The following is a 25,700-nucleotide window of genomic DNA, read 5'->3' as shown; positions in this document are numbered from 1 at the left end:
TTGATAAGGAAAAAATACACATACATTAATATTTTGCAATAGAGCACCATTTTTAATTTATCAGTTTTTAAAATAATTTTGCTGATGGTAAGCCTGCGGAAAGAGAATTAGCACAGTTCGACAGCAAGTCTTTATGACTTGCTTCATGCTATTTTTAAAATGATTATATGGGCTCATTTCTAAATAAAGTCAAAAACTTTGATTGAAGACACCAATATAGTCTGCCAACCTGTTATGTCACAACGTTATGGAGGGGTATAAATACTAAGATACAAGCACCTTGTTTATTTATCTTTCCTTAACATAATTTAATGTAAAATTCAAACAAAACAAAGATTAGATGGGGCTTGAGCAGGATTTTCAACATCTGTGCAGATAAATTTAATTTATTCCAAAGAGAGGGAGAGAGAGAACTACTAAGCCATCTTATAAAGGCTGCTGTTGCAGATTACTTCACACAACAGAATGCAGCTATACCACCTCAAGCAAATCCAGTTTTACCCTTAAAACCTCCCCCACCCCATGTAGACAACTCTCATCTTCAGTTCTGTATGGGAATAATGCTGGAATACTATTTTATTTTCACCTTTTGAACAAGTTTTATGTACACTAGGCAGTAACACCCTGAATATTACTTCTGTGTAGTACCAGTAAGTTACACACTACAGATTTCTTCTGCCATCTTTTATGTGCAAGCAAACCTACAAGCTTGTTGCAGTATGTTAAACATAAATGAGTTACAGCTGCTTGAAATAAGGTCTTGCTGAAAGTTTAATATTTCAAAGAAACATACCTCAAAAACTACAGGGTCCTCTGCAAAATAGGCAAGCCATGGTCTACTCTAGGAAAAACACTGAGATTCTTCTGTTGGAAATGGATGATGGAGGGGGCAGGAGGAAACAATGTTATTTCTTTTAATACAATGAGATTTCCCCATTTTCATTTTAAAAAGCAGCAAAACTGAGTGAACTCTGGGGAAAAGGTAACTTCACGATTTGCTCTGCCCTTTTGACCTAGATGTCTCACAAGCTCTGTTCCTGGATCTGATCAGGGTGTGTGTGTGTAGAGTGTTTCAGGGGAAGGACTGCTCTTATTAAGGGAAAGACAGCCAATGTGGGAGATTGCGGTAAAACATAACTATGCATGGCTGCTAGTTGGTGCATTAAGGGGTTAAGGATCACAGAGTTGTATTGCTAGATAGATTCAGTTTGATCATACCCCCTCTCCTCTGTAAAGGAAGTGAAGCTTCTTTCCTCTTCCTTATCTCTCTATCTCTGCATCATGTAATCAACCAGGATGGACATGCTTAAGCTAGCTGCAAGTTTAGAATGCATAATCGAAGTTGTCCTGCTGTATTTTCTACCCAAGAGTGTTCTGCCTGCATTATCATTGCTGCTGCATGGAACAATGCATGGCTGAGACCTTGAATATCTGTAAGTAAATCATTTTAAACTTACTTCTGTGTGTGGCCTGCTCATAGCAAGAGGAGTAGAAAGAGGTTAGCTGCTGCGTGCAATTGAACTGGTTAAAAAGTTTTAGCAACCTATATTCCTAACCCTATATTACTGCTTAACTTTAATCTCTGCTACTGGGGCTCTGTCTCTGCAGGAGAGTGTGCAAAGCCCCGTGTTTTGAATCCAGGCATTTCTGAACCCAGCCATTTTCTTTTGCCCCTCCCCACGCATGTGGGTCATAGAAATTCATATTTAATTCCCCATAGCCAGAACTGCCACTACCACTGTTGGCTGTAATTGTAAGAACTTGTGTGCTGGAGCTTGCATTTTCCTCCTCCCTATCATTCCTTTTTCCTTGTGTGTTACGTCTTTTGTTTGCGAGTCTGAGGACAGAGCGTGTTTTAGGAATGATTTTTGTAAGATGCTCTGAGATCTCTTTTTGGTTAAGGGCAAGATATAATTGTGATGAACAAACAAACGAATGAATGAATGAATGAATGAATGTGTAAGCAGAATGTTGTCTTTCCTTGCTGAGATGAGTATATAAAGATATGAGAATGCTAGTGACTGGCAGAAAATATATAATATGAATGTGGGTAGGATCAGTTTCTGAAGCAATGGAAAGAGGCTTATAATAGCTTATCAAAAGAGTATGAAAAGCAGTGATAATTATATTTCTTCCATTTCCTTCTGCCATGAAAGTGGAATATACATGATGAACTTTGAGTACTTGTTGGATGATGAACTGAGGACTTCAAATAGCCTATGGGAGTGCAGGAGGCATCCACTTAGGGTTGCTATAGCCTGAATAGTTTTATATGCTTGTGAGCATGACCATTAGGTATTGAATTCATATCCAAGGGTAATATATCAGGTACATAGCTCTGATTCTCAGTCATCTCCACAGCATGTCCAAATAAAATCTTTGCCTTCATACTGTTACCGAAAAGATCTTTCTAACACAGATTGCCAGGCTAAGACTCAAGCTCTAACAATGCCCACTTTATTCTAAAATATTAAAATGTCCATTACAACTTAATATATACTATAAATATTTCTTGACTTTTAATTTCAGGATCGGACAAATGAAACATTTTTTTGTAAGAGAGAACAGCATTTCTACAATTATGCTATTGCTTTTAACAGCATGAAATGAGATAAATACCAGTAATTAAAATTTACATTAAAAGGGTCAACTGTCTGGCTTTGTGCCCAGAAACCCTGGAAGTTCAGAGTTAAAACAGTGCATTGCCAGATGACTTGCTTCCCTAACCTATACGAGCCTGTAGTAGCTTGGCACAACATGACCATTTAAGAATGGAATACTTAAGTTTGTGTTAGCTAGGTTTTTAACATTTACCAGAAAAGAGGCTTGTGTGACAGAAGACATTTTTTTTTTAAGTGACTTCATAACTGGGAGGAAAACTGAAAGCCACACCTTTCAGCCTCTACATTTCTTCTTTTGTTCAAAGTGCAAGGAGAAGCCATCCGGAAGGAAGAAAGATTACGGCTATCTATAAACTGTTTGACAGAGACAGAAATGCTGATAATGTTTGGGCTGTGTCTGTATTTTTTGGCTGCTTGCATCAGCAGAGGGTTGAAGTAAAGCAGAGACCCTTGATGTGTTTGTCTAAAGTAGTAGTATTGTGATCCTGGGCTGGAAGAGTTCACCTGAAGTTCAGGGCAGATGTTGCCAGTAGTTTATAGTGCAGGAAAGTAAAATTGCTTCCGGATTCGCCTTTTCCTCTCATTTTTTCTATCACCCCCATGGAAGTCTCAAAGAGTAACTATGTCTGTAGGGAAGCAGTCTTTGAGCAAGATACCACGATTGCGATGACAGTCCAACTCTTCGATAAAGCCATACCAATAGATAACTAGTCCGGGACCAAATCTAGGGTAAAAAAGAAAAGGCCAGACATTATTAATGAATAATCACACCAACAAGAAGAGCATAAAAACATGTGAAGCTGTGAACTATTAATAACTCTGGAAACAGGTCATGGAAAATGAACAAAGCGCTTTACAGGTATTGAAGATAAAGCACGTTTAAACGAAAGGTTGTGTTTAATCTTCCAAAGGATCTCCAAAGATTCTTACTGGACAAACAAATATTATTTGTTTTTTCCTTGAATACTAGTTAATAATAGTCCAATAAGAACCTTTGGCTGAACACTACATGATTTTTAGAGGAGGCTCTCTATTATTTTGCTTTCCACATGTTCCAGCCCTGATATTTCAGGATTAAGAAAAGGGAAGAGTATGAAGAAGAATTCAGAGAGGAGCAAAGATTTCAGTATTGTACAATGCTTACTATTATTCATAATAGAATCTCTACAATGAGGAATTGCACAAGAAACTATCAATGCAAAAACACAGCTCATCACAGGTTTATTTATTTATTTATTCTAAAACTCTCCTGCTTGTGCCTTAGAAATTCCTCAGATATTACTAAGGCTGACTGATCCCTACTAGGCAATCTCAGGAAGTAGCCCCATGGCCTATTTTATCCATCAGGAAGTTCAGACCCTCAGACTGGGTTCATAAAGAAGTAATCACTATCAATCATTGTGTAGTGATATGTTTTGCACATCAGTTTCACGTTTTTCCTACTGAGAGCACTTAATTAAAGGGAAGCACTACTTTTGGTATAGTATTGCAAGAATTTTACAGTGAAATCATAAATTATGAATGTTAGGTTAGTAAAAGGATGTCTAAAAACAGAACAGCCTTCTATAGTCTAACGTTACACCAGGCTGTACAACACGGGGCCAGAAAGCTCTTCCCTTCTCCCTTTCTGTGATTTATTGTATGGCACAGTGAACTTGCCAAAAACAACAGTACAGGATGAGCTGTTAAGAGACTGTATGTACAAGGTCAGTGGAATGTCATATAATGGTTTGTACATGGGTCTGAATTCACACCAACATGGTAGTCAGCTTTTGTTAAGGGCCTTAATTATAATGGGGATGTCTCAAGAGAGCCATAACAATTTAAAAGTCCGTCAAGTCAATAAAACATATTTAAAAATGTGGGCAGAACCAGGCTGGCTTCGTTGGGATGGTTCTTTCCAACACTACAATGGAAGGACCGTTCCACAGATGTCTAATGAATAATGAACAAAAGCGACAAAACCTAGTGGACTTCTTTTACCATTCTGATTAGACGGAGGACCTTTCTTATATTCAACTGCTTAATTCGGCCATCTGTGGATTTATAACCACTGCCTTCCTATGCTTTCAGAAGCAATTGCTGTGTATAGCATCTTTCACTCTTAAAACCTTGGGTGTTTTAGAATGACAGGTGCTATGTAAAGACTAGTGTTGCAGATTTAGCTGTGTTAAATAATTCTTTCGAAATGGTGATTGGCAGTAAAACCAGATTATAGTGGCCTACAATAGATCCTCTCTTGTAACCACAAACCATGGTTTGTGGTTATGTTTCAACTGGCCCACTGAATCAACTGGATTTCTGTATTTTATGCATTAATGTTATTACTCCTTCAACGCTGGACAGGCTGTGTCTCATAATACAATGTCTCCATAAATCAAAGGTAGCATATGCGCAACATCCATACAATCTCTATTCTAATTCCTCGTTCAAAAAGACTTAAGTGAAGTACTTAAAACCAAAATTAACTTGTTGGCACATTTAACATTTGGCACTGACTATCAGAAACTCCTGCTGCTAAGCACTAATTTCTCTCTCATTAGCTCGCAGAATCGGAAAATCACAAACAATGCCAGTAGTTAATTATTGCTGCCTTAATTTGAAAAGTCATTTAGCCTTTTTTCCCTTTTGTGTCAACGGGAAGCAGTAAAGAGGTCAAAGATAGAAGCAAGAACCACCCTTTTTAATTTGAGACTCACCACCATTTTTCATAGATGCATAGATGTGATTTGTGAAGAACCCAATTCAGGGCTGCAAATTATAGAGTAAGTGCAGAAACTTATTTATAGATTAATTATACGGTTAAACAAATTGGTGACCAACCTTCCTTTTGTGATCACTTTAAAGAAAGTTAGGCTGAATGGAAAATGTTACAACTATTGCTCACTGTGATGAAATCAGAACATAGGAAGAGTCCTGTTGGATTAGACCAAAGCTCATCTAGACCAGGATTCTGTTCAACCAAATGCCTCTGGGAAGCTCATAGACCATGTATGAGGGCCATGGAGCTCTCTTAAAAAAAGAAAACATGGAAACAACCCAGGAAAGTCTTTGGAATCCAAATCCAGTGTCAAAAAAAGAGACTCCTGTCTAAAAAGAAATGTGTTTCATAGGCCATTATGCTGGAGCAATGTGATTTATTCTGAAAGTCCAAGCATTAATCAGTGAAGAAATCAACAATGTTGGAGAAAGGACCTTTTTCAGACAGTCAAAAATCTCTGTTATTAGACTGTGCAATGTAAAAACCTTTTAGTTTTTACTCAATGCTCCTATTTAAGTGCAAGGAACGTGTGGATTCCTCTTGTTCCCAACTCCAGAAAATAAGACTATTTCCCACAATCTGTTTGCAATCTTGTAGCCCATTTCCTAAACCATTTATAAAGCAGGCTATAATACACACACACACAAATGTTACCTTCAAGGCATTGTGCAGATTTATACTTTGTGGTCAGACTTGTTAAACTGGGGGCTGAACACCAGTGGGGTAGAGGGGGACACTAGAGTTTTTAGGAAAAGGAAAATAATGGGTTATATGTATTGACTATAAATTTACTGAATAGCCTAATCCACGAGATGCTGTACATACTATTTAAGCCTTTAAAAAAATATTCAAGTGCAATTCCCAGAGAAAATGGTTACCTTAAGAGTTACACTGAAATGCAAACAATTAGCTAAGGTATATTTGTCAGGAGACTGGAAATTCAACCATTATGGAAGCAAGCCAGCACATTGATTTAACCAGATATTACAATTATATTGATTGTCTGAGGATGCTTTCATAGAATCACAGAAGTGTTGAGTTGGAAGGGACCCCAAGTGCCATCTAGTCCAACCACCTGCAATGCAGAAATCTCAACTAGATCATACATGACAGATGGCCATCCAACATCTGCTTAAGAACCTCCTAGGAAGGAGAGTCCACAAGCTCTTGTGAGAGTCTGTTTCACTGTCGAACAGTTCTCATTGCCAGAAAGTTCTTCCTGATGTTTAGTTGGAATCACCTTTCTCATAACTTGAATCCATTTGTCCAGGTCCTACCCTCCAGAGCAGGAGAAAACAAGCTTGTTCCATCTTCCGGCCCTTAAGATATTTTAAGATGGTTATCACATCTCCTTTCAGTCTTCTCTTCACCAGGCTAATCATACCCAGTTCTCTAAACTATTCCTTACAAGGCTTGGTTTCTTTGGGTTTATGTTTCCTAAATATGTTTCCTAAATAACTTTCCCAACATGCCGCACAGCAAATTGCTTTGGAAAATGAGGGAACTTTCAAAATCAGTTTATGACACAGCTTGGCTGTATTCCATAAATCCAGAATCCTACCCTTGTATGTTTGCTACATTGTTTGCTACCATATGTGACCAATCCTGTCTCCTGGATACTTGCAAAAATGTCGTTAATGTGTGCATTCATTAATTTTGTGCATATACAGTACCTAGAACACTGTGTACAGGTAACTGAAACGTTACTAATAATTGACAGATTTATCTCATAATGTAATGGAAATTATTAGCTGCTGAAGACAGATGTAACATTAAAAGCACCCAGAGCATAGTCCTTAGCTGTGCTTCAAACCACTTTTCGCAACTGAATTTTGTGGACCAGCGAATTGAACTCTGGTTGAAGCCTGCCAAGTCTTGCACTTTTGTGCCTACCAACCTGCTTGCCAGGCACTACTGTCTCTGCCTCCATCTGAAGCCGGTGAAAGATTGCAAAGTGTCTTGCGCTGCAGCCAGGCTCATGGTGTTTTCAAACACTTTTACGTATTTAGTAGATTTGAAGACAGGAACACAGTTTTCTACACATTATCATATATCTGTTGAATACAGTTTAACTCAAATGAACTATTGCTTATGCAAAAAAAGGATGTTTTATTTGTGTGGCAACAATTGGAGCATTAACAGACTGTAGGAATGCTGCTAATCCTTTTTTTGGGGGGCTTATATATAACTCAAAGCAATTGTTTATTTCGTGGACATTAAAACCATCTACTATTTTGGTGGCTATTGGGGAGTTTAAAATGTAAACTTAAAACTGTATACTGAGAAAAATTGACACAACAGTGAATGAGAAATATGGATTATGTGAAAAGCATTTAAAATACATTAATCATGTTCACAGCATCTTAAAGACAGCATCTTAAAAAGCAGAGACATCACCTTGCCAACAAAGGTCCGTATAGTTAAAGCCATGGTTTTCCCAGTAGTGATGTATGGAAGTGAGAGCTGGACCATAAAGAAGGCTGATCGCCGAAGAATGGATGCTTTTGAATTACGGTGCTGGAGGAAACTCTTGAAAGTCCCATGGACTGCAAGAAGATCAAACCTCTCCATTCTTAAGGAAATCAGCCTTGAGTGCTCACTGGAAGGAAAGATCCTTCCAGTACTCTGTCCACCTCATGAGAAGAAAAGACTCCCTGGAAAAGACCCTGATGTTGGGAAAGACTGAGGGCACAAGGAGAAGGGGATGACAAAGGACATGATGGTTGGACAGTGTTCTCGAAGCTGCCACCGTGAGTTTGACCAAACTGCGGGAGGCAGTGGAAGACAGGAGTGCCTGGTGTGCTCTGGTCCATGAGGTCACAAAGAGTTGGACACGAATAAATGACTAAACAACAACAACAACAACAATCATGTTCACATTGAATCATTCCAAACTAAGAAACTAGCCATCCAACACATAAACGGCATGAACCATCTATGGCTGCCTAGGTGGGAGATGATCCTCATGGGGCTTTTTAAACTCAGTTTCAAATCAGTCCTGGGTGGGGAGCATACACTGCTGGGAGGAAGATGGCCCACAATATGCTAATTGTGACAGGAAGGACAAGATAGGGCTCCCATGCACAGATGACCAGACTGGCATTTGAATGTTACTTCAACTTCTTCCACTGCACTGGTCAGCAGCTGACTAGCTTAGGGGATGCAGAGAAGGCTACAGACCTTTGTTCTCTGACACCTCACCACTGTTTTCAGAAGCCACCTCACTAGCCAGCACTAGCAGGGGGCACTGCAATTTGTTCAGTCAACTGGAGGCCAATGCATAGGCTCATTAGACTCACTCTTTCCTAAGGTCCTCTTCAGCAAGATACTTGACGCTGCTTCTCTCGCTCTCTCTCCCCCCCAACTCTTGCCAGTTTGGAAGCTCCCTTCATATCTGTTTGCCTTGGGTCTCCACACCCAGCCATGGCAATGCATGATCTTGAGTTGCTTTTATTCACCTTGTGGTTTAGATGAAGAAACTCGGCATTTAATGAGTCTAAATGGCTTTGGTGCAATAAAAAGGATTTGCCAAGGAATTATAATAGAAGTCCACATTAATTGTAGCCTCACGTCCTATGCGCTCAGTAATATGGGCTGTACATAATAAAAATCACAGGATGGTTTTAAAGATCCTTAGCTTACTAATCTTTTAAGTGGTGATGGTGATGGTGAGATAAGGACTAGCTAGAGAGAACTATGCGCAGATTATGATTTTCCTTACTACTTGCATAAGAAAAACCTCACATCAGAGTGAATTCTACCTTTGAAAAGAATTCTGCCAAATGGCTGTTTCATGAGTTCTACATAAAAATATAATGTTCTCTCTACAAAAGCTCTATCTTCATTCCAAATCTTTCATGCCTATTAACCTATTCTGGAAAGGCTGCAAGTAGGGGGGAAGCCCTCTATTGTCTAATTCCCCCAAGATCCAAACTATACATCATCATTGAGAAGAATTAGAAGCAAACATTTAGTTAAGCTTGAAACTGACGGAACTTAAGAGGAATGCCAGGCTGCAAACTGCCAGGGTGACAGAAAACATGAGACAAGCTATTGAGAAAGGTTAACCTGAGGTCCAGACAGCCAAAGTGCTGGTCAACTCATCTTGCCATTAGGTGATTAATAGTTGTTTATTTTTAGGGCTTGAACTAACAGGCCATCCTGGGGCCAGTGCAAGATGATATCTGAATAATCTCTGGCTGCCTTGTGCCAGAAGAAATCTTTTCTTTTTTCAGCTGTTGATCTGACTGCAGTCCTTGCCAGAACAGTGAGATGTGCCAAAGACAAAATCTCTCCCACTACATGTGTCATACTGAGGTGTCACACACCCAAAAGGTGACTAGGTGGCTAGGCCTCAAGTAATTAATTCTTTATTGGGAGCCTAGGCCAAAATAGTTTTTGCTACAACCTCCTTTTCCTGAGGTCATTCCTTCTTTTAGCCAGAGAAAGTATTCTACCTGCTGGTCTTTCATGACTGATCTTAAAGAGGCAGGGCTCAACAGACTATATTAACACCTCCATCCCCGCAACTGTTTAGAACAAGGTTTCATAAGCACTTGTCTAATTCATCTCTTGTTGTAAAGTAATCATTTATTTAATAGTCCAATCTATCTATTGACATAAGGCAGGCATCCATGCTATGTTGTTTTATATACCTATTGACAACTTTTTAAATTTTATTTCAGCAAGCCTATCCAGATATGAGATTTGGTTGCCTACATTTGATTTAACATTTTTGCTGATTTTATCTGTGTTTTAGCTTATAAAAAACAGATTTGTGGTTTTTATCTACAACTTTGCAATGTACCCCAGAGATTCGGTCTTTGATTAAGCAGTTTATAAAGCTTTTCTAAATAAATAAATCACAATTCAATAAAGGCAGAGTGAAAAAAAAAATGCTCTGCATTACTTTCAAAGTAGAAGGGTAACTAATTGAGTGTAAAAGGTAAAGGGACCCCTGACCATTAGGTCCAGTTGTGGCCGACTCTGGGGTTGCGGCGCTCATCTCGCTTTATTGGCTGAGGTCACGTGGCCAGCATGACTAAGCCGCTTCTGGCGAACCAGAGCAGCACATGGAAATGCCGTTTACCTTCCCGCCGGAGTGGTACCTATTTATCTACTTGCATTTTGATGTGCTTTCGAACTGCTAGATGGGCAGGAGCAGGGACCGAGCAATGGGAGCTCACCCTGTCACGGGGATTCGAACCGCCGACCTTCTGACTGGCAAGTCCTAGGCTCTGTGGTTTAACCCACAGCGCCACCCGCATCCCTTAATTGAGTGTAAGAAGGTCATAATAGCCTGTTAGATCCGGGCAATGGCTCATCTATCCCAGCATCCTGTTCTCACAGCGAGCAAGCCCACAAGCTGGATTAGAGCACGAGAGCATTCTCCTCTCCTGTTGTTTCCTGCAACTGGTATTCAGAAGCATTATTGCCAACTGTAGAGACAGAGCCACCATCTTAGTAAGCACCGATAGCCTTTGCTTGAGAAACAGGATAAAAATCAGTAGCGGATGATGTGTTGGGGCTTGTGCCCCTTACCTGATCTCCTCCCCACCTATGGCTGGTGCATAACAGGATGGAGATGAAGAGGGGCCAGGCGGACGTGAGATTGTTGTGGTGCGAACGTGCCAATGGAGCCAATCTGGTGCTTCTGCCTGTGTGTTTGCACTGTACCAAACTCACCGCTTACTTGCCCATCTCCATCTCAGCATGCAGCTGCAACTCAGCCAGGTAACAACCCAGCACAACCCCGCTGCCTGCTACTGCTTACTACTGTAATTGAGCAAAACCCAAGCAAGATTACACAAGCATTTTTTGACAGCCAGGTGATTCAAGAGCTAGCAAATAAGGGGGGGGGGGAGCTGTGGCCTTTCCTATGCTATCGGACTTGCATCAACTCCTGTCAGCATGACCAACGGGCAGGGTTGATGAAATTAGATTTGAAGGAAAACAACATCTGGAGGGCCACAGGTAAATAGAGGCTTTCATCAGAAAAAAAATTCAGTAGGAAAATATTATTATTAATTGAATTTATATATCACCCTATACCCAGAGGTCTCAGGGAGGTTCATATAACAAAATCAAAATATAAAACCAGAAAATATATAATCAAAATAAATCCTCCCGTTTCAGTAGCAAAAGCTACTACTCTCACAAGTTTGGATTGTTTTTGGATGTGTAGAGATCACACTTGCATTTCAAACCAGTGAACTTGGCAAAGCAAAATGTTTCTTTGGGTTTAAAATGTCTTTTGAGGCAAAAAGTAACTGATAAAGGGGCAAAATCTTTCCTTGAAACTGCACATGGATAAACAGGATTCTCATTTCTAAACCTGTCAGTCTCTGACTTTCCACCTGCTCTACTTTTACATTTACATTTTTAAAGCATATTTTAAGAGCATGCCTAATAGATTAAGCATTATTTTTAACTAAGTTCAAAGAGAAGAAAAAAAACCCCTGCAGCTTTGCTCGTGCTACCTGATTTCACTATGGCAACAGGAGAAAAATGGTAAATTCTAGAGATTAAAAGAGCTATAATTCCAGTTGAAGGAGTAAAAGTAAGAATTACAATTCATTTGTAATTCCAGGTAATTTACACCACCTTTGAACTATTAGTTAATTCTAAGAACCTCATTTTCCAAGCATGGAAACTTCTAAGATATTACACAAAGTGGATTGAGAAGTTTGTTTGATTAGGCATTGTTTTCTCTTTACTGTATTTATTTGCTCTGGCTTAACACATAAGTATTTATGTATGTGCAAATTTATGGAAATGTTCGCTCTAGAAAGGCTTTTGCTTTTAAATACTGGTCTTAATAAAATACTTAGGAGACGATAATCCAAGGGATGATGGATTTTAGGATGTTTTCTTGATCACATAAAATGAAACTACTAAAAATCTTCATGGGATCTTGTGATTCTCAGGTAACATTCCCTTTAGCATTTTATAACTCATGGGTAAATTAGCTTTATTTCACTGTGGGCCACAAAGAATTCTGTACCGTGGGTGCACTAAAAATAGAATGACAAAGTGTAAATAGTGGGATCATTCTGTCTACTTATTAAGGTATTTATATCTTGCCTTTTTAGGAGGCGAACAAGACCTAAGAAATACCTAACAAAAAAGAATGCTAAAAACAACACAAGACTAAATAAAACCACTAACCCCAACCACTAACTGAACAACAAAAATAGGCTAGCAGAACTTGATGCTACTTTTCTATGTACAAGGATATTTTGTTTGTGTGTGTGTGTGTGTGTGTGTGTGTAGTATAATTTTTAAATATTTACTTTATATATTTGGGCGCAATCCACTCCCACCACAGGAGTAGCTGCCTGTTGGTTATGTTGAGAGCAAGGGCCACTGTAAACAATACGACTTACTACTGAGTAGACACATATAGAATTGGTGTGTTAAATGTACCTCATGGTTTGTGTTAAAACACACACACACGGTTAAATAATTTTTCTTTGTGCAAACATCTAGGCATCAAATAGTATCTCAGACTAAAACCAATGTGTCACAAAAGTCAGTTACAAAACACCTATTTAAGTTAACAGTTCAGGACCAAATATAGCCTAAATATGACTGAATATATTAGGGCTGTTTCATACTAGGAAAAATCCTTTCAAGATATACTCCACTGGTTTGGCCCAACTGTGATGAGGATAGCAGCTGCCATTAAATAAACAAATCCTTATGTTAATAGGTTAAGTGCTTGGCTATGCCGTTGATAAATGTGAAGCTAATATAATCAGTGGCAGTAAGAAACCATACAATTGGCTGTTGGCAGAGCTAATCAGAGCTTCCAGTTTTCACAAGGGTAAAGTTTCAGAAAGATGTCGACTCTAGGCCTTTTGACCTAGATGAGACTTTGGACATGCCAGCCTTGTGTTCTGGTAAGCAGGCTGGAACTCTGAGTGCAAATCAGTAACATGTGCCCTTCACTAATAGAACACATGGCTTTAAAATTAAAATGCAATGCGATCGAGTGCTTCGGGATATTTTAACAGTTAAAAGAGAATGTGGCCAGATAAAATGCTTAGGTCACATCTTTTATGTCCCCTTCCCCACTTAAAAACCTGGACAAATTCAATTGTATTGTATTTCTTTAAAATCTGCTGGAAAAACAAAAAGTTCAGTTAATTATTTCATGGTTGATTGTCTGGAGGAAACGAGGATGTTGTGTTTTTCTCTACAACATATGCCACCTATTAGATAAATAGGTTTCACTACATCCAACTAACAAAAAAGAAAAAAGGGGAAATGACTTTGCAAATACATAATGTAATAAAAACAGCAATAATATATAATTATTTTTTTCCTAATATGCTACATTTGTATTGAACAGAATAATGAACACACACACTTCATCTGTATCTGTCTACACAGACACAAACTAAATAGATGTATATACACACCTACTAAATATCATTAATCAATAGTTTTATTCCAGCTCTGAAACAGATGCTGAATTCATAAATTCTTCTTCAGATAGTGAATTCAGTTCTCAAGTGACAATATGGTTGTAGATGAAAAATGAGAGGGATGTATCAGGATCTTTGGTGGAATTCTGGGGCCTGCAGAAGTACAAAAATGTTTAGGAAATAAAACTCCAAGGGGGGGGGGAACAGCTCAATGAAGACTGAGCTTACTTAGCGGTCAGACAACGCTGAGTTACACTGGGTCAGTTTCTACATGGCCTCTATAAACATATTTCACAGTTGAGCAAAATGCTCTAATGGTCCTAGTCTACTTTTTTGTCATTCCCAACGGGAAACAGCACAACTAATCTGCAGAGTACTGCAACAGATACTCCCTGGGACAGGGCAGTGGTGTGTCACTGCACACCATAAGCTGCAATCTCAAGAGCAAACCATGGACAACATGCTAAGCCAAACCATGGCTTAACTCACAGCAGCACACCAGCAGGAGGAGGGGAGGAAGAGCAAAATGGCTACTATCTCTGTTCCAGGAGCCCACATGCTTTCGTGTTTGCACTAGGCCATGGTTTGGCATAATGTTATGTCAGATTGGGCCAGTATAACATGAACATGTGAGACTGATACTGAAGCATTTATTTAAGGGCTCTGGAGCCAAAGCGGTAAGAAGGAAACAGCAACTTTGGTGGCAACAGTGCTGCATTTTTTTTAAAAAAATATGCAGTTAGATTATTCATGAGACTCAAGTTAGCATGACCAAAAAAGAAAGCTAAGTGAAGGAAGTTCACATGAACAGACAGAATGCTGGACTTAGATGTGGGTTCAAAATCTTTGCATAGCTCCGAAGTATGCAATTAAGTAACTACTGTACAGGACAAATACAAAAAGAATGAAAAAGCACTTAGTAATGAAAAAGCACTTAAAAATGCTATAGAAAAAGAGGGATAATTATTAGTGAGACCTGGTACATACATTGCAGTATGGAGTGCTCCTATTCAGGGTTCCAGTGAGGCAGGTTCATATCCTATTTCCTGATACTGCATTTCCCCTCACCCTTCTCTCTGGTTTTCCTTCCTCTCCCACCAATAGTTGCCAGCATTTGCTGGCCACTGAGCATTCTCAGTCCTCATTGGGGTGTTTTGGGTTCTCTCACAGGGCTCCCCTCCCCTTGATTTTATTTTTTATTTTTGGTAGTTTGGACTTTGCCCAAGGCTGTTGATACCTCTTTATTGTTTGTGGATTGTGCCAATTTGGTTATATCAATAGTCAGAGGATAAGGCTGCTCTTCGGTATACAGGATAAATACATAAGCAAATATAGATGGCTGCTGATTGCTTTGGGAAATTGTTCACTAAATCTAAGGAAAGGGGTAAAATGAGAATCCAGATCAGAATATACAGCCAAACCATACAAATGACAGATATATAAAATTACTCTGTATTTATCAATAAATGAACGTCAAAAGAATATATAAAAATATAATAATTAAGGGAAATAAGGGGGAAAGTAAGATTATGATAATCTCAAAATATAAATAGTTCAGATTTAATAATTCTATTTAATGTTCCAGTCTTTCAGCAAAACATTAAACAAATGCTAGTTATTTTTGTGGTGTAATTAGTTATACATGTCTGTAACCACAGGTATGCAAACCATAACAATTGGAATGTAGTTGAAGAAAAAAAGCATCAGGAATTGACCCTTAATAATTAAGAAAAAAGAAGAAAAAAGAAAGCTTTGAATAAAGCACAAATGAGAAAGTTGCAGTCCACCACTCTGTGTTAACACCTCTGGCTTGTAATGGATGCTATCACAGGATTACTATCCAGATTTTGTTTATTTTTCAGTATATTGGGGGTCTGAAAACCATGCTGTCTTACACTTCTGTTACTCTGTAACCTTAACTATTATTCCCACTGTGTAAAAGCAAAGCACAAATTTAAGGTGACAAAGCACCAGTTGGTGGATGTGAAGTACACTACGAAAGCACAAACCTCTAAAAGCTGCATAACCATTATGAAATAACTGACCTATATGAAACTGCTACCATGGTTCACAAATTTATTGTCAGGTTCCAGCCTCTAGCTGTTCTCTGATTGTTCTAAATACTTGACAAACTGAAGCCTTTTCACTTTCCGTTGAAATTGCCTCATCTCCCTGTCAGAGCGCCATGGGGGACTCCATTACTTTTCCGACTTCTTTCCCCTACTGACAAGTCATTTAGCTGGCTTCTTGTTGTGAAGGCTGTCCATGTCAAATTAGCCAGGGCCCCTATTGTCCTTATTACCACTCGAAAAGCCATCATGAGTAATGCTACGGGGTCCCTCAGTTGTCATCATTTGTCAGAAAGAAAGGGAGTGTGGTTACATATAGTTGACAGGTAATTTCAGTGTCTACAATTACCCCAATTAGTCTTGTCATAAACAATTCGATAAATGCACACCAATACAAACAGATAAACACACCAAGGTCTCTCACTATTAATGTTGTGTAATGGGTAAATCAGTGATATAGTGCTATATTTTATTTATTTCTTTAAACTATCCTCAGCTGTACGCTGGCAGTTGCTACCTGGTCAGCACAAATTGTACTATCTACTTTCATTAGCTCATCACTATCAGAGAATAAGAAAGGCTGTGACAAAATTCATTTGGGGGGTGGGGAGGAAAGGGAGCAGATTGCCTAAAGCAGGTGTTATAACAAAGATAAAACAAAGGTTTTCAGTTCAGCACTGCCGTGCCTTTAGAAGTGATTATGTTAAAAAATGGAAAAACAAGAAATGCTCTGGAAAGAGAGGGAAAAATACATTCGTTCTGAAATTAGAAGCACCTGATTTTTCAGCTCAGTTGGTGGTGTGACATATATTTAACAACATGTATTAAAGGCTGATACTGAGAACCAATTATTTCACTCATGGTATTAGCACTATGTTCTTCAGATCTATAATCTAAAAGTGTAAGAGGTACACCCCCAAAACACCCAAATATATCATTCTTCAACAGACCTGATAATTTCTGAATTTAGAACTATTTGGCTACAAGTTTAATAAGTTCAATATAGCTGACAGTGAGTGATGTTATGATTTTACTAACCAAGCACTGTCAGTACCAATTTCTGTTTCATAATGCAGTACGTATCTGTTTTAACACAGCACACTACAATGCTACAGTGCTGAATTAAGGACTATGAAGCTTATTCCTCAGCACCGTTCAAAAAAACTGTCCAAATCTCAGCTTCTCTTGAGTCTGCTGCACCCTGTCTATTTGCTGACCGCAGACTTAAGTGACGGGTGGAGAACCCAACAGAAGTATGTTGTTGTAGGAAATTGCTTTTGGCAACTATTTGTTCAAGCTCAAGATTTTTTTTTTTTTAACCAACACTAAGAACCCAACAGAAAACAGGACAGGTCTCCCTAATGAGTAATCTATTTTAGCACAGTCTTGTCTAGGCATGACAGTTTACTGAGAGGCTTGAAAAACTCGTAATTACCAGTGTTACAGGGCAATTAATGTATATTACACTGCACTACTCATGGCAGCAACTGTCATTTTCTCAATAAAAATGAGTACTCTTCAGCTAAAGGTGACATTAATTGGGACTTTAATGACTATGCAGAGGAGCTGAAGCCAAATATGAACAAAACAGCGATTCAATGAGCAACTTCAGAAACGAGAAAATTGTACTAAAATGAGATTAATTGCTGTTTAGAAAAAGGAAAGAACCTAAAAAGCTATTAAATTGCAGGGTTTGGGTGCCCGGGTGATGGTTGTGATGTTAATCTTGCATTCTCACAGCAGGCAAATATTCACTAAATTCAGAGCCTTTTGACAGCAGGAAAAATCATGTATGCTTAACTTCAATCCATCAAAAATATATTTCAGCTTTTATCAGTGTTCTAAATACTTCTGCAATTTCAAAAATTACTGCTCCATTCCTTGGCTGTCATCATGCAAATGTGAACACTGTCAATATTGCTGTGAAAAATTCCTCGGCTTCAAAAGGCTTACTTTGGTGATAAAGAAAGAAAAATGTGAAGATTAGAATTGCAAAACACACACTACTAATATAACAAAAAGCAAACAATAGGAATGTAATATTTAAATTGTGGAAACTGCTAAAATAGAAAATGATGGGGTGTTTGTATATGTGTGTGTGCACGCGCGAGAATGCTAGTGAAAAATAATTTCTGAAAATCTGTGATAGCCTATACATGCATATAGTTAATTACTTACTATAAATAATCAGGACATAATTTTGCTACTCAACTTCAGGTGATACAATTATTAAAACAGTTCTATGGTTTCTAAAAACCTTTATCCCTTCCACTTAATACTTGAAGCAATTATATAATTGCTTTTCCTCATAGCTCTTTCAACTGTCATGATGACTGTATACATAAAACATTGCATTTAAACTCTGACATATAAGAGGGATAAACATAGGTCTGACTTCCTTTGAAGTTTTGTCTTCAGAAACTAGAAATTTTAAAACAGAAAATTAGCTTAGCTATTGAGTGAGGCATATGGATTCTTTACATGTGTTAAGCTTTATGCATACTTGGAAATAGAAGCATTCAATAGAAAAGCACTGGCATTATGGTATTTCACAATTTCCTTTTCTATAATCAATTCTGTTTGTTCTGCATTTTAATAATTAAACAGCTATCTCATCTATAAACTTAAGGACACACACATATTCTTCTGGTCCTATTAAAGAACTGCATCCAATAAATGCCATAAATAAAGGAGTTTCTAAAAGCAGTAGTCTCCCTCTCCCTCTCTCATGTTTTCCATTAGTAAGGTTTTAACCATTTCACTGCACAGTTATGCAAAGTCTAATTGGCCAGTGGTGCATGCAGAAAGAATTCCTAAATAATGTTTTTATACACGATTGTATTCAATTGTGTCCTACACAAAGTAGAGCCACGAAAAAGAATGAATCTAATTTAGCCAGGTCCATTAAACTCAATGGGTCTACTTTGGGTAGGACTGGCATTGAATACCATCCACAATGGTGTGGTATTCTGTTGTAACCTAAAGAAAACCACAATTCCCAAACTCTTTTTTGGGATGCACCTGTCACTTCTTCCTCACAAATCCACCTCCACACTCAGGTGTCCTGTACTTATGGTCACTATAGGTGCTTCTGATGATATTATGGCCCATTAGTCTGCTGATATTGAGAAAACCTGAGGGCAAATCTAACTTTTGTGTGAGAGAAATTTAAGTTCAGTCCAGGTACTAAGAAAAAAGTCCCGAGCTAAGCACATGTTATCAAACATACTTAACTTTGACAGTGTAATCCTATACTTGTCTACTTAGGAGTAAGTCTCAGCTAGTTCAGTGGGGCTTATTCCTAGTAAAAGGGGCTACAATAAAACACATAACAAAGAGAACAACACAAAAGTAAAATCCATTTAAAAGCAACAGCAGTAGATAACACAAACACACACATCTTGGTAGGAAGCCAGAGATGGGACGATCCATGCTTTATGGGAGCAGCTCTTCTATGCTATTAGCGTAGCCTCTGAAAAGGACCAAGACCAACTGTGGGGCAGCTCCAGCAAGCATGGCCAATGGGTATTTCAGTTTAGCAACAACTGGAGGGCCAAAGTTTCCCCATACCTGGTGCCATGCTTCTGACTTCCTAATAGTTCTTGGCTCACCTGGCTATATGACCAAATGCCCATGGAAACTTGTTTCTCAGGTGGTCGGAGCTACACAAGCAATGTCTGCTTTTCCGCCCCCCTCATCCCCAATGCAGCACCCTTTACCCTCCCAGAGACCTCTTCTGTAGACAGTGGGATACAGTGCAAGGGTTAGCATGGGAGGAAGGATCAGGACAGACGAAAGAAAGTAGTTCCTCCCACAGCACATACAGAATTTGCTCCCTGAAGGTGTTTTGATGGCCGCCAACTTGCATGGCTTTAAAAGGGCTTTAGATAAATTTGAGGAAAATAGACTATCGAGGGATGCTATTCATGATGTCTAAGAATTGGTGGTGGTATGTCTCTGCATACTAGTTCTCGGGGAGCACAAGTGGGGAGAATGCTATTGCGCTAATGTTCTGCGTATGGGCTTCCTGTAGACATCTGGTTGGCCACTGTGAGAAAAGGATGTTGGAGTAGATGGGCCTTTGGCCTGATCCAACAGGAATCTTCTTACTTACAGTAAAAAATAAATCAATCAATCCCAGTCATACTTGTGTATGAAAAATACAAGTATGCATTAATGAATGTTGACTACTCTTTATGTAGAAAATGATAATATACTAACTGCATAAAGATTTAAAGCCAAAAGAGAAGAAATGGGACAGAACTGACACAGAATGGCAAGATGAGTCTCCCCTCTGCCTGTCAGGATACAAATGTGTGAGGCCGAATGACTACTATAGTTTGGCCTTCTTTGAATACACTATGAAATAGCCTTAATTAATTGTATTAATGTACCTCCCCCACTGCACAATGAGATTTCTGAACTGAGAATTGCAGACGTATGGGGGGGGAGGGGGGGAATCATTTTTTGCTTTTTTATTTTGTAAATGCAACCAGCTAAATGGTCTGCTATTATCTAGGGACATGGATTTCATGAGGAGGAGGAGGAGGAGGAGGAGGAGGAGGAAGAAGAAACCACCAAACCAGCAAGGCATTTGACAAGGTGCCCCATGATATTCTTGTAAAGAAGCTGGTAAAATGCGGTCTTGACTATGCTACCACTCAGTGGATTTGTAACTGGCTGACTGACCGAACCCAAAGGGTGCTCATCAATGGTTCCTCTTCATCCTGGAGAAGAGTGACTAGTGGGGTGCCACAGGGTTCTGTCTTGGGCCCGGTCTTATTCAACATCTTTATCAACGACTTGGATGATGGACTCAAGGGCATCCTGATCAAATTTGCAGATGACACCAAACTGGGAGGGGTGGCTAACACCCCAGAGGACAGGATCACACTTCAAAACGACCTTGACAGATTAGAGAACTGGGCCAAAACAAACAAGATGAATTTTAACAGGGAGAAATGTAAAGTATTGCACTTGGGCAAAAAAAAATGAGAGGCACAAATACAAGATGGGGGACACCTGGCTTGAGAGCAGTACATGTGAAAAGGATCTAGGAGTCTTGGTTGACCACAAACTTGACATGAGCCAACAGTGTGACGCGGCAGCTAAAAAAGCCAATGCAATTCTGGGCTGCATCAATAGGAGTATAGCATCTAGATCAAGGGAAGTAATAGTGCCACTGTATTCTGCTCTGGTCAGACCACACCTGGAGTACTGTGTCCAGTTCTGGGCACCACAATTCAAGAAGGACACTGACAAACTGGAACGTGTCCAGAGGAGGGCAACCAAAATGGTCAAAGGCCTAGAAACGATGCCTTATGAGGAACGGCTAAGGGAGCTGGGCATGTTTAGCCTGGAGAAGAGGAGGTTAAGGGGTGATATGATAGCCATGTTCAAATATATAAAAGGATGTCACATAGAGGAGGGAGAAAGGTTGTTTTCTGCTGCTCCAGAGAAGCGGACACGGAGCAATGGATCCAAACTACAAGAAAGAAGATTCCACCTAAACATTAGGAAGAACTTCCTGACAGTAAGAGCTGTTCGACAGTGGAATTTGCTGCCAAGGAGTGTGGTGGAGTCTCCTACTTTGGAGGTCTTTAAGCAGAGGCTTGACAACCATATGTCAGGAGTGCTCTGATGGTGTTTCCTGCTTGGCAGGGGGTTGGACTCGATGGCCCTTGTGGTCTCTTCCAACTCTATGATTCTATGATTCTAAGAAGAAGAAGAAGAAGAAGAAGAAGAAGAAGAAAGCAATACAGATATAAGCGAGCATTTATTTTTATAGGTGTGATCGCGTCATATGTAGAAAGGACAAAACTTGCAATTAATTGTAACCCATTATCTTTGTTTTGAAAATACAGGGTTGCATCTGTTTGTACAAGCTGCCCTCTTCCCAGCTTCGGTGATTCCCTCTTCCACAGCCACTCTTGGTCTGAATCCTACTCCTTTTCTAAAGGTCTACTCTGGATGCAACCCAAACTATTTAAGATTGGTTCAGAAAATTTACAGTGCATGCCTAACCATGTCTACTAAGAAGTTAGTCCTACTGAATTCTCTTTCTCCAAACCTTTATTAGGCATTACAGATATAGATCTTAACACACACACACACACACACACACGCAGCCATATAAGATATATAGTAACAGCAATTTTCATTGGCGTGTCTTCCCGCTAAACCGTGCCATTCACTACTTTAAGAGATACTATTGACAGAAACTCAGCCACCCTTGCAGTTACCTCCGGGTTAATATCAGACAGGTAGAATCTGATATTTTCATTGTGCCATGATGTTAAACCACCCTTCTGAATGCAATGGGACTTAGTCCCACCCAGCTTACTGGGGCAAGTATTGCAGTCTTTCAATTTCTTCCAATTTTATCTATCCTGAGCCCAGACAGTGGGAAATCTGATCACAGTTCTGTTGCGTCACATCTAGTTGGGTCCTAAGAGTGCAGTTTTGCAATCTTTTAAGTATTGTTGCATCACACAAATGGAAAGAGAGCAAACAAGTTAGAAGAATGGCTGTTAAAATTATCCAGCGAATCAACTATCTCTAAATATGCATTTTCCCTGGAAATAGTTGTTCCCTTCCAGCTTCCTCATATATGCATATAGATATAGATACAGGCACCAATCCAGAGAGGAATCCCCCTTACATACACATAAAAGCCAACGTACACAAAACTTCTGCTGTTGGGGAAGATTGTGTGCTTACCATTCCCTGGATCAGGGCCAGAATTTCTGAACTGTGGAAATAGCTAGTTCTTAAGAAGACTTAAATAATGTCCTTGGCATGACTGATAAGAATATAAGAGAAAGCACAAAAGATTGAGAAAGCCCAACAAATAAAGTAAAGTTGTTCGGACAAAACGTTTCCAGCTCATAATAGGATAAGCACTGGGAATTAGAGTAAGAAGGATGTCACACTGTGTCCAGGAAAGTGTGCCTAGGATTGCAGTCTAAGGGAGATAGTAATATACTATAAACAACTGGAAGATTTTAATTTCTTATTCTGTTTTAACTTTTTCTTCTTTTTTTGGAAATAGTTATTAATTCTTTCTTAGTTTCGAAAGATTGACTTCTTAATTAATGGTTCAAATCTAGCTGTTCTCACAAGCGTTTATTATTGCACTTTTTCTCGAGTTGTAGTATTTTAAAAAACACATACAGGCTGCACTTCTAACCACACTTATCTGGAAGCAAGTTCTAATGTAAAACCAGTGGTTTAGTTGCATGTAAATATGCAACTAAACAGTATGCAAACTGATAGAATTTAGTGTTTTCCAGTTTGCTCCAAATGTTACATCCTAAAACCAGTACAGTGGTACCTCAGTTTTCGAACATAATCCGTTCTGGAAGACCGCTCGAGTTCTGAAACGTTCAAAAACCAAAAACTCAATAGCCAACAGCTAGGCCTCAGGATCTTGCACTCAGCGGAAGCCGCGTGGCATGTTTGACTTCCGAGGCGTGTTCGAAAACCGAAATGTTCATCAATGGAGACGTTTGAAAACCGAGGTACCACTGTATTTATTTTAGGACTTGGTGTTCTCAAGTAGCATATGTCGATTCCGGGAAAACTAGAGTTTAAATTTTTGTTCTTCCAGGAAGCACTTTGGATAGCTTTGGGCAAATCATTATCTTTCAGCCTAACAGCACAAATTTGTTGTGAAGTGAAATACGATAATTTATAAAATTGTACTGAAGTGTCAGCATCCAACAGGTATGATCTGAAGGCTGCTGAGGCAACCACCTTGCTGAAGCCAACCAGGCCTGATCAGTGTGTGGACAGAAGGCCTTGTGGGAAACACATGTGTATTGCCTTAAGTCCCATGATGGAAGAAAGGTGATATTATTAAAAGTAGGGGAAAATTATATTAATAACAAGAACTGTTTTTTTTTAAATCAAATCATAAGGATTATTTTAGAGGCACTTTGTGTGAAGCTGGAGAACAAATGACATGAAAAAGAACGAGTTAAAATTTAAATTATCATGAAACAGTATTAGGCAACTTATAGTATAAGTACGTCCTAGCCTGGAGTTTGCAATTTCATAGTCAATGAATAAATCAAAAGGCTATGAAGAATTCATTTAATAATAACAACAACAACAACAACAACAACAACAACAACAATAATAATTTATTATTAACAACAACAACAACAACAATAATTTATTATTTATACCCCGCCCATCTGGCTGGGCCTCCCCAGCCACTCTGGGCGGCTTCCATAGAACAACAACAACAACAACAACAACAACAATTTATTATTAACAACAACAACAACAACAACAACAACAACAATTTATTATTTATACCCCGCCCATCTGGCTGGGCCTCCCCAGCCACTCTGGGCGGCTTCCATAGAATCCAAAAATACAATAAAATATCACCTTAAGATGCCTTGAAAGATAGATGTTGTTGTTTAGTCGTTTAGTCGTGTCCGATTCTTCGTGACCCCATGGACACAGAAACTATTAAGAGGAGCTCACAGCTAAGAAAGTGGTTCTAAACAAACAATCATATTCTATGGGCAGGATCCACATTTTGCCTTCCTTCCATCCATCCATGGAAGGCTTCTGATGCAGCAGAGCAATTCTGGTGGCAGGATGGGGTGGAAAGGTAAGTTTCAGCATTTCCTCTCTCTTCCCTGTAGCCACCTCTCCCACAATGCCCTGGAAGGTTCCTCAGCCATCCAGAACAGGATAGAAGTTGACACTGAAAACTGCAAGGGGAGGGGGAAATCAGCAAAACGTACCTTTCCCTCTCCTACCAGCAGGAGTGAAGTTTGGATCCAACCCAAAGAGTGGTGGTGAATTGGAATGATGCCGACCCACTCTGCCTTGGGTCCTGTGCCTATAGAGCACAATATCAACAGATCCAATATGTGTAGTTGTACACCACAAATGATGTATCCAGATTCTATTATAGTCTGTTCTGTTCTAGATTCTATCTTTTGAATGCCACCCCAACTTTTCAGCACCAGGTGCAGACCCTTTTATGTACTCATGTCTTTTAACAGCTGCTATGAATATATTTTTTTTGTATATAAATAAATCTTACTATCCTGGTTTTATGTGCCACTTGCCTCAGATTTAAATTCTAAAAAAAAAAAAGTTAGGAAAGGAATGTATAAACATGAAACTGCAGTTTGACAAAAATAACGAGGCAGCAAAAATACTTATTTTGGCAAAACTATTTGTGAAACAATCAGTTCTGCTAGTGATAGACACCTTTTTTAAGGTCAAAAGAAGAGGTCTCTAGACACGCACAACTGTTGCAAGTTTTAGAAGAGTGTGCAAAGGTAAAATGAAACAAGAGTCTCCTTCCTTTGCTCAAATCACAGGTGTTCATGAAACTACTATTCTAAAGTTAGTGGAGTAAATTGCAAACATATCGTTTATTTTTGTCATCTGGTTTGTCTTAATCATGATCTAAAAATTCATTTATAAGCCTGTTTACAAAATGCCATGTTTATATCAATATCATATGCTGCTTGCTTGAAACTGTACACATTAAAATGAAGAACAGAAATCTGTGTAATGGTCAAAGACAACCAATAACAAAACCACTAAATTCTAGTTGTCAAACATAATTTACAATGTATATTTTTTGGTTTTTTCCTGATAAAAACAGAAATTATTAAAATTAAAGTGATATGGGTGAGTGTTTATGGCTTCCTATTAAAAACCTGACTTACAGCAGTATCCATTTAAGTTTAAGGCAGAAGAAAATCATATAGAGATCTCTGTGCGATGGCCTGGTGACTTTATATCCTCTTGTCAAACCTCAGCAGTTTTATTTGTAGTGATACAT

General features: G+C 38.9%; 1 protein-coding gene across 5 annotated transcripts in view; it reads right to left on the bottom strand.

Moving 5' to 3' along the window:
• Positions 1-280: 280 nt before the first annotated feature.
• Positions 281-25,700, bottom strand: part of CDIN1 (CDAN1 interacting nuclease 1) — a 130,398-nt gene continuing 104,978 nt past the window's right edge. For 4 of the 5 annotated variants that reach the window (XM_082240966.1, XM_082240968.1, XM_082240967.1 and 1 more), the window contains one exon: positions 281-3,345. In XM_082240966.1, coding sequence (XP_082097092.1) covers positions 3,231-3,345 — 115 coding nt within the window. In that variant the 3' untranslated portion in view covers positions 281-3,230. The remainder of the gene's footprint in view (positions 3,346-25,700) is intronic. The other variant, XR_014224158.1, reaches the window with a different exon arrangement.

This window comes from Podarcis vaucheri (genome assembly GCF_965113315.1).
Source record: "Podarcis vaucheri genome assembly, chromosome: 1".
Lineage (NCBI taxonomy): Eukaryota > Metazoa > Chordata > Lepidosauria > Squamata > Lacertidae > Podarcis > Podarcis vaucheri.
This window is presented reverse-complemented; position numbering and strand designations above follow the sequence as displayed.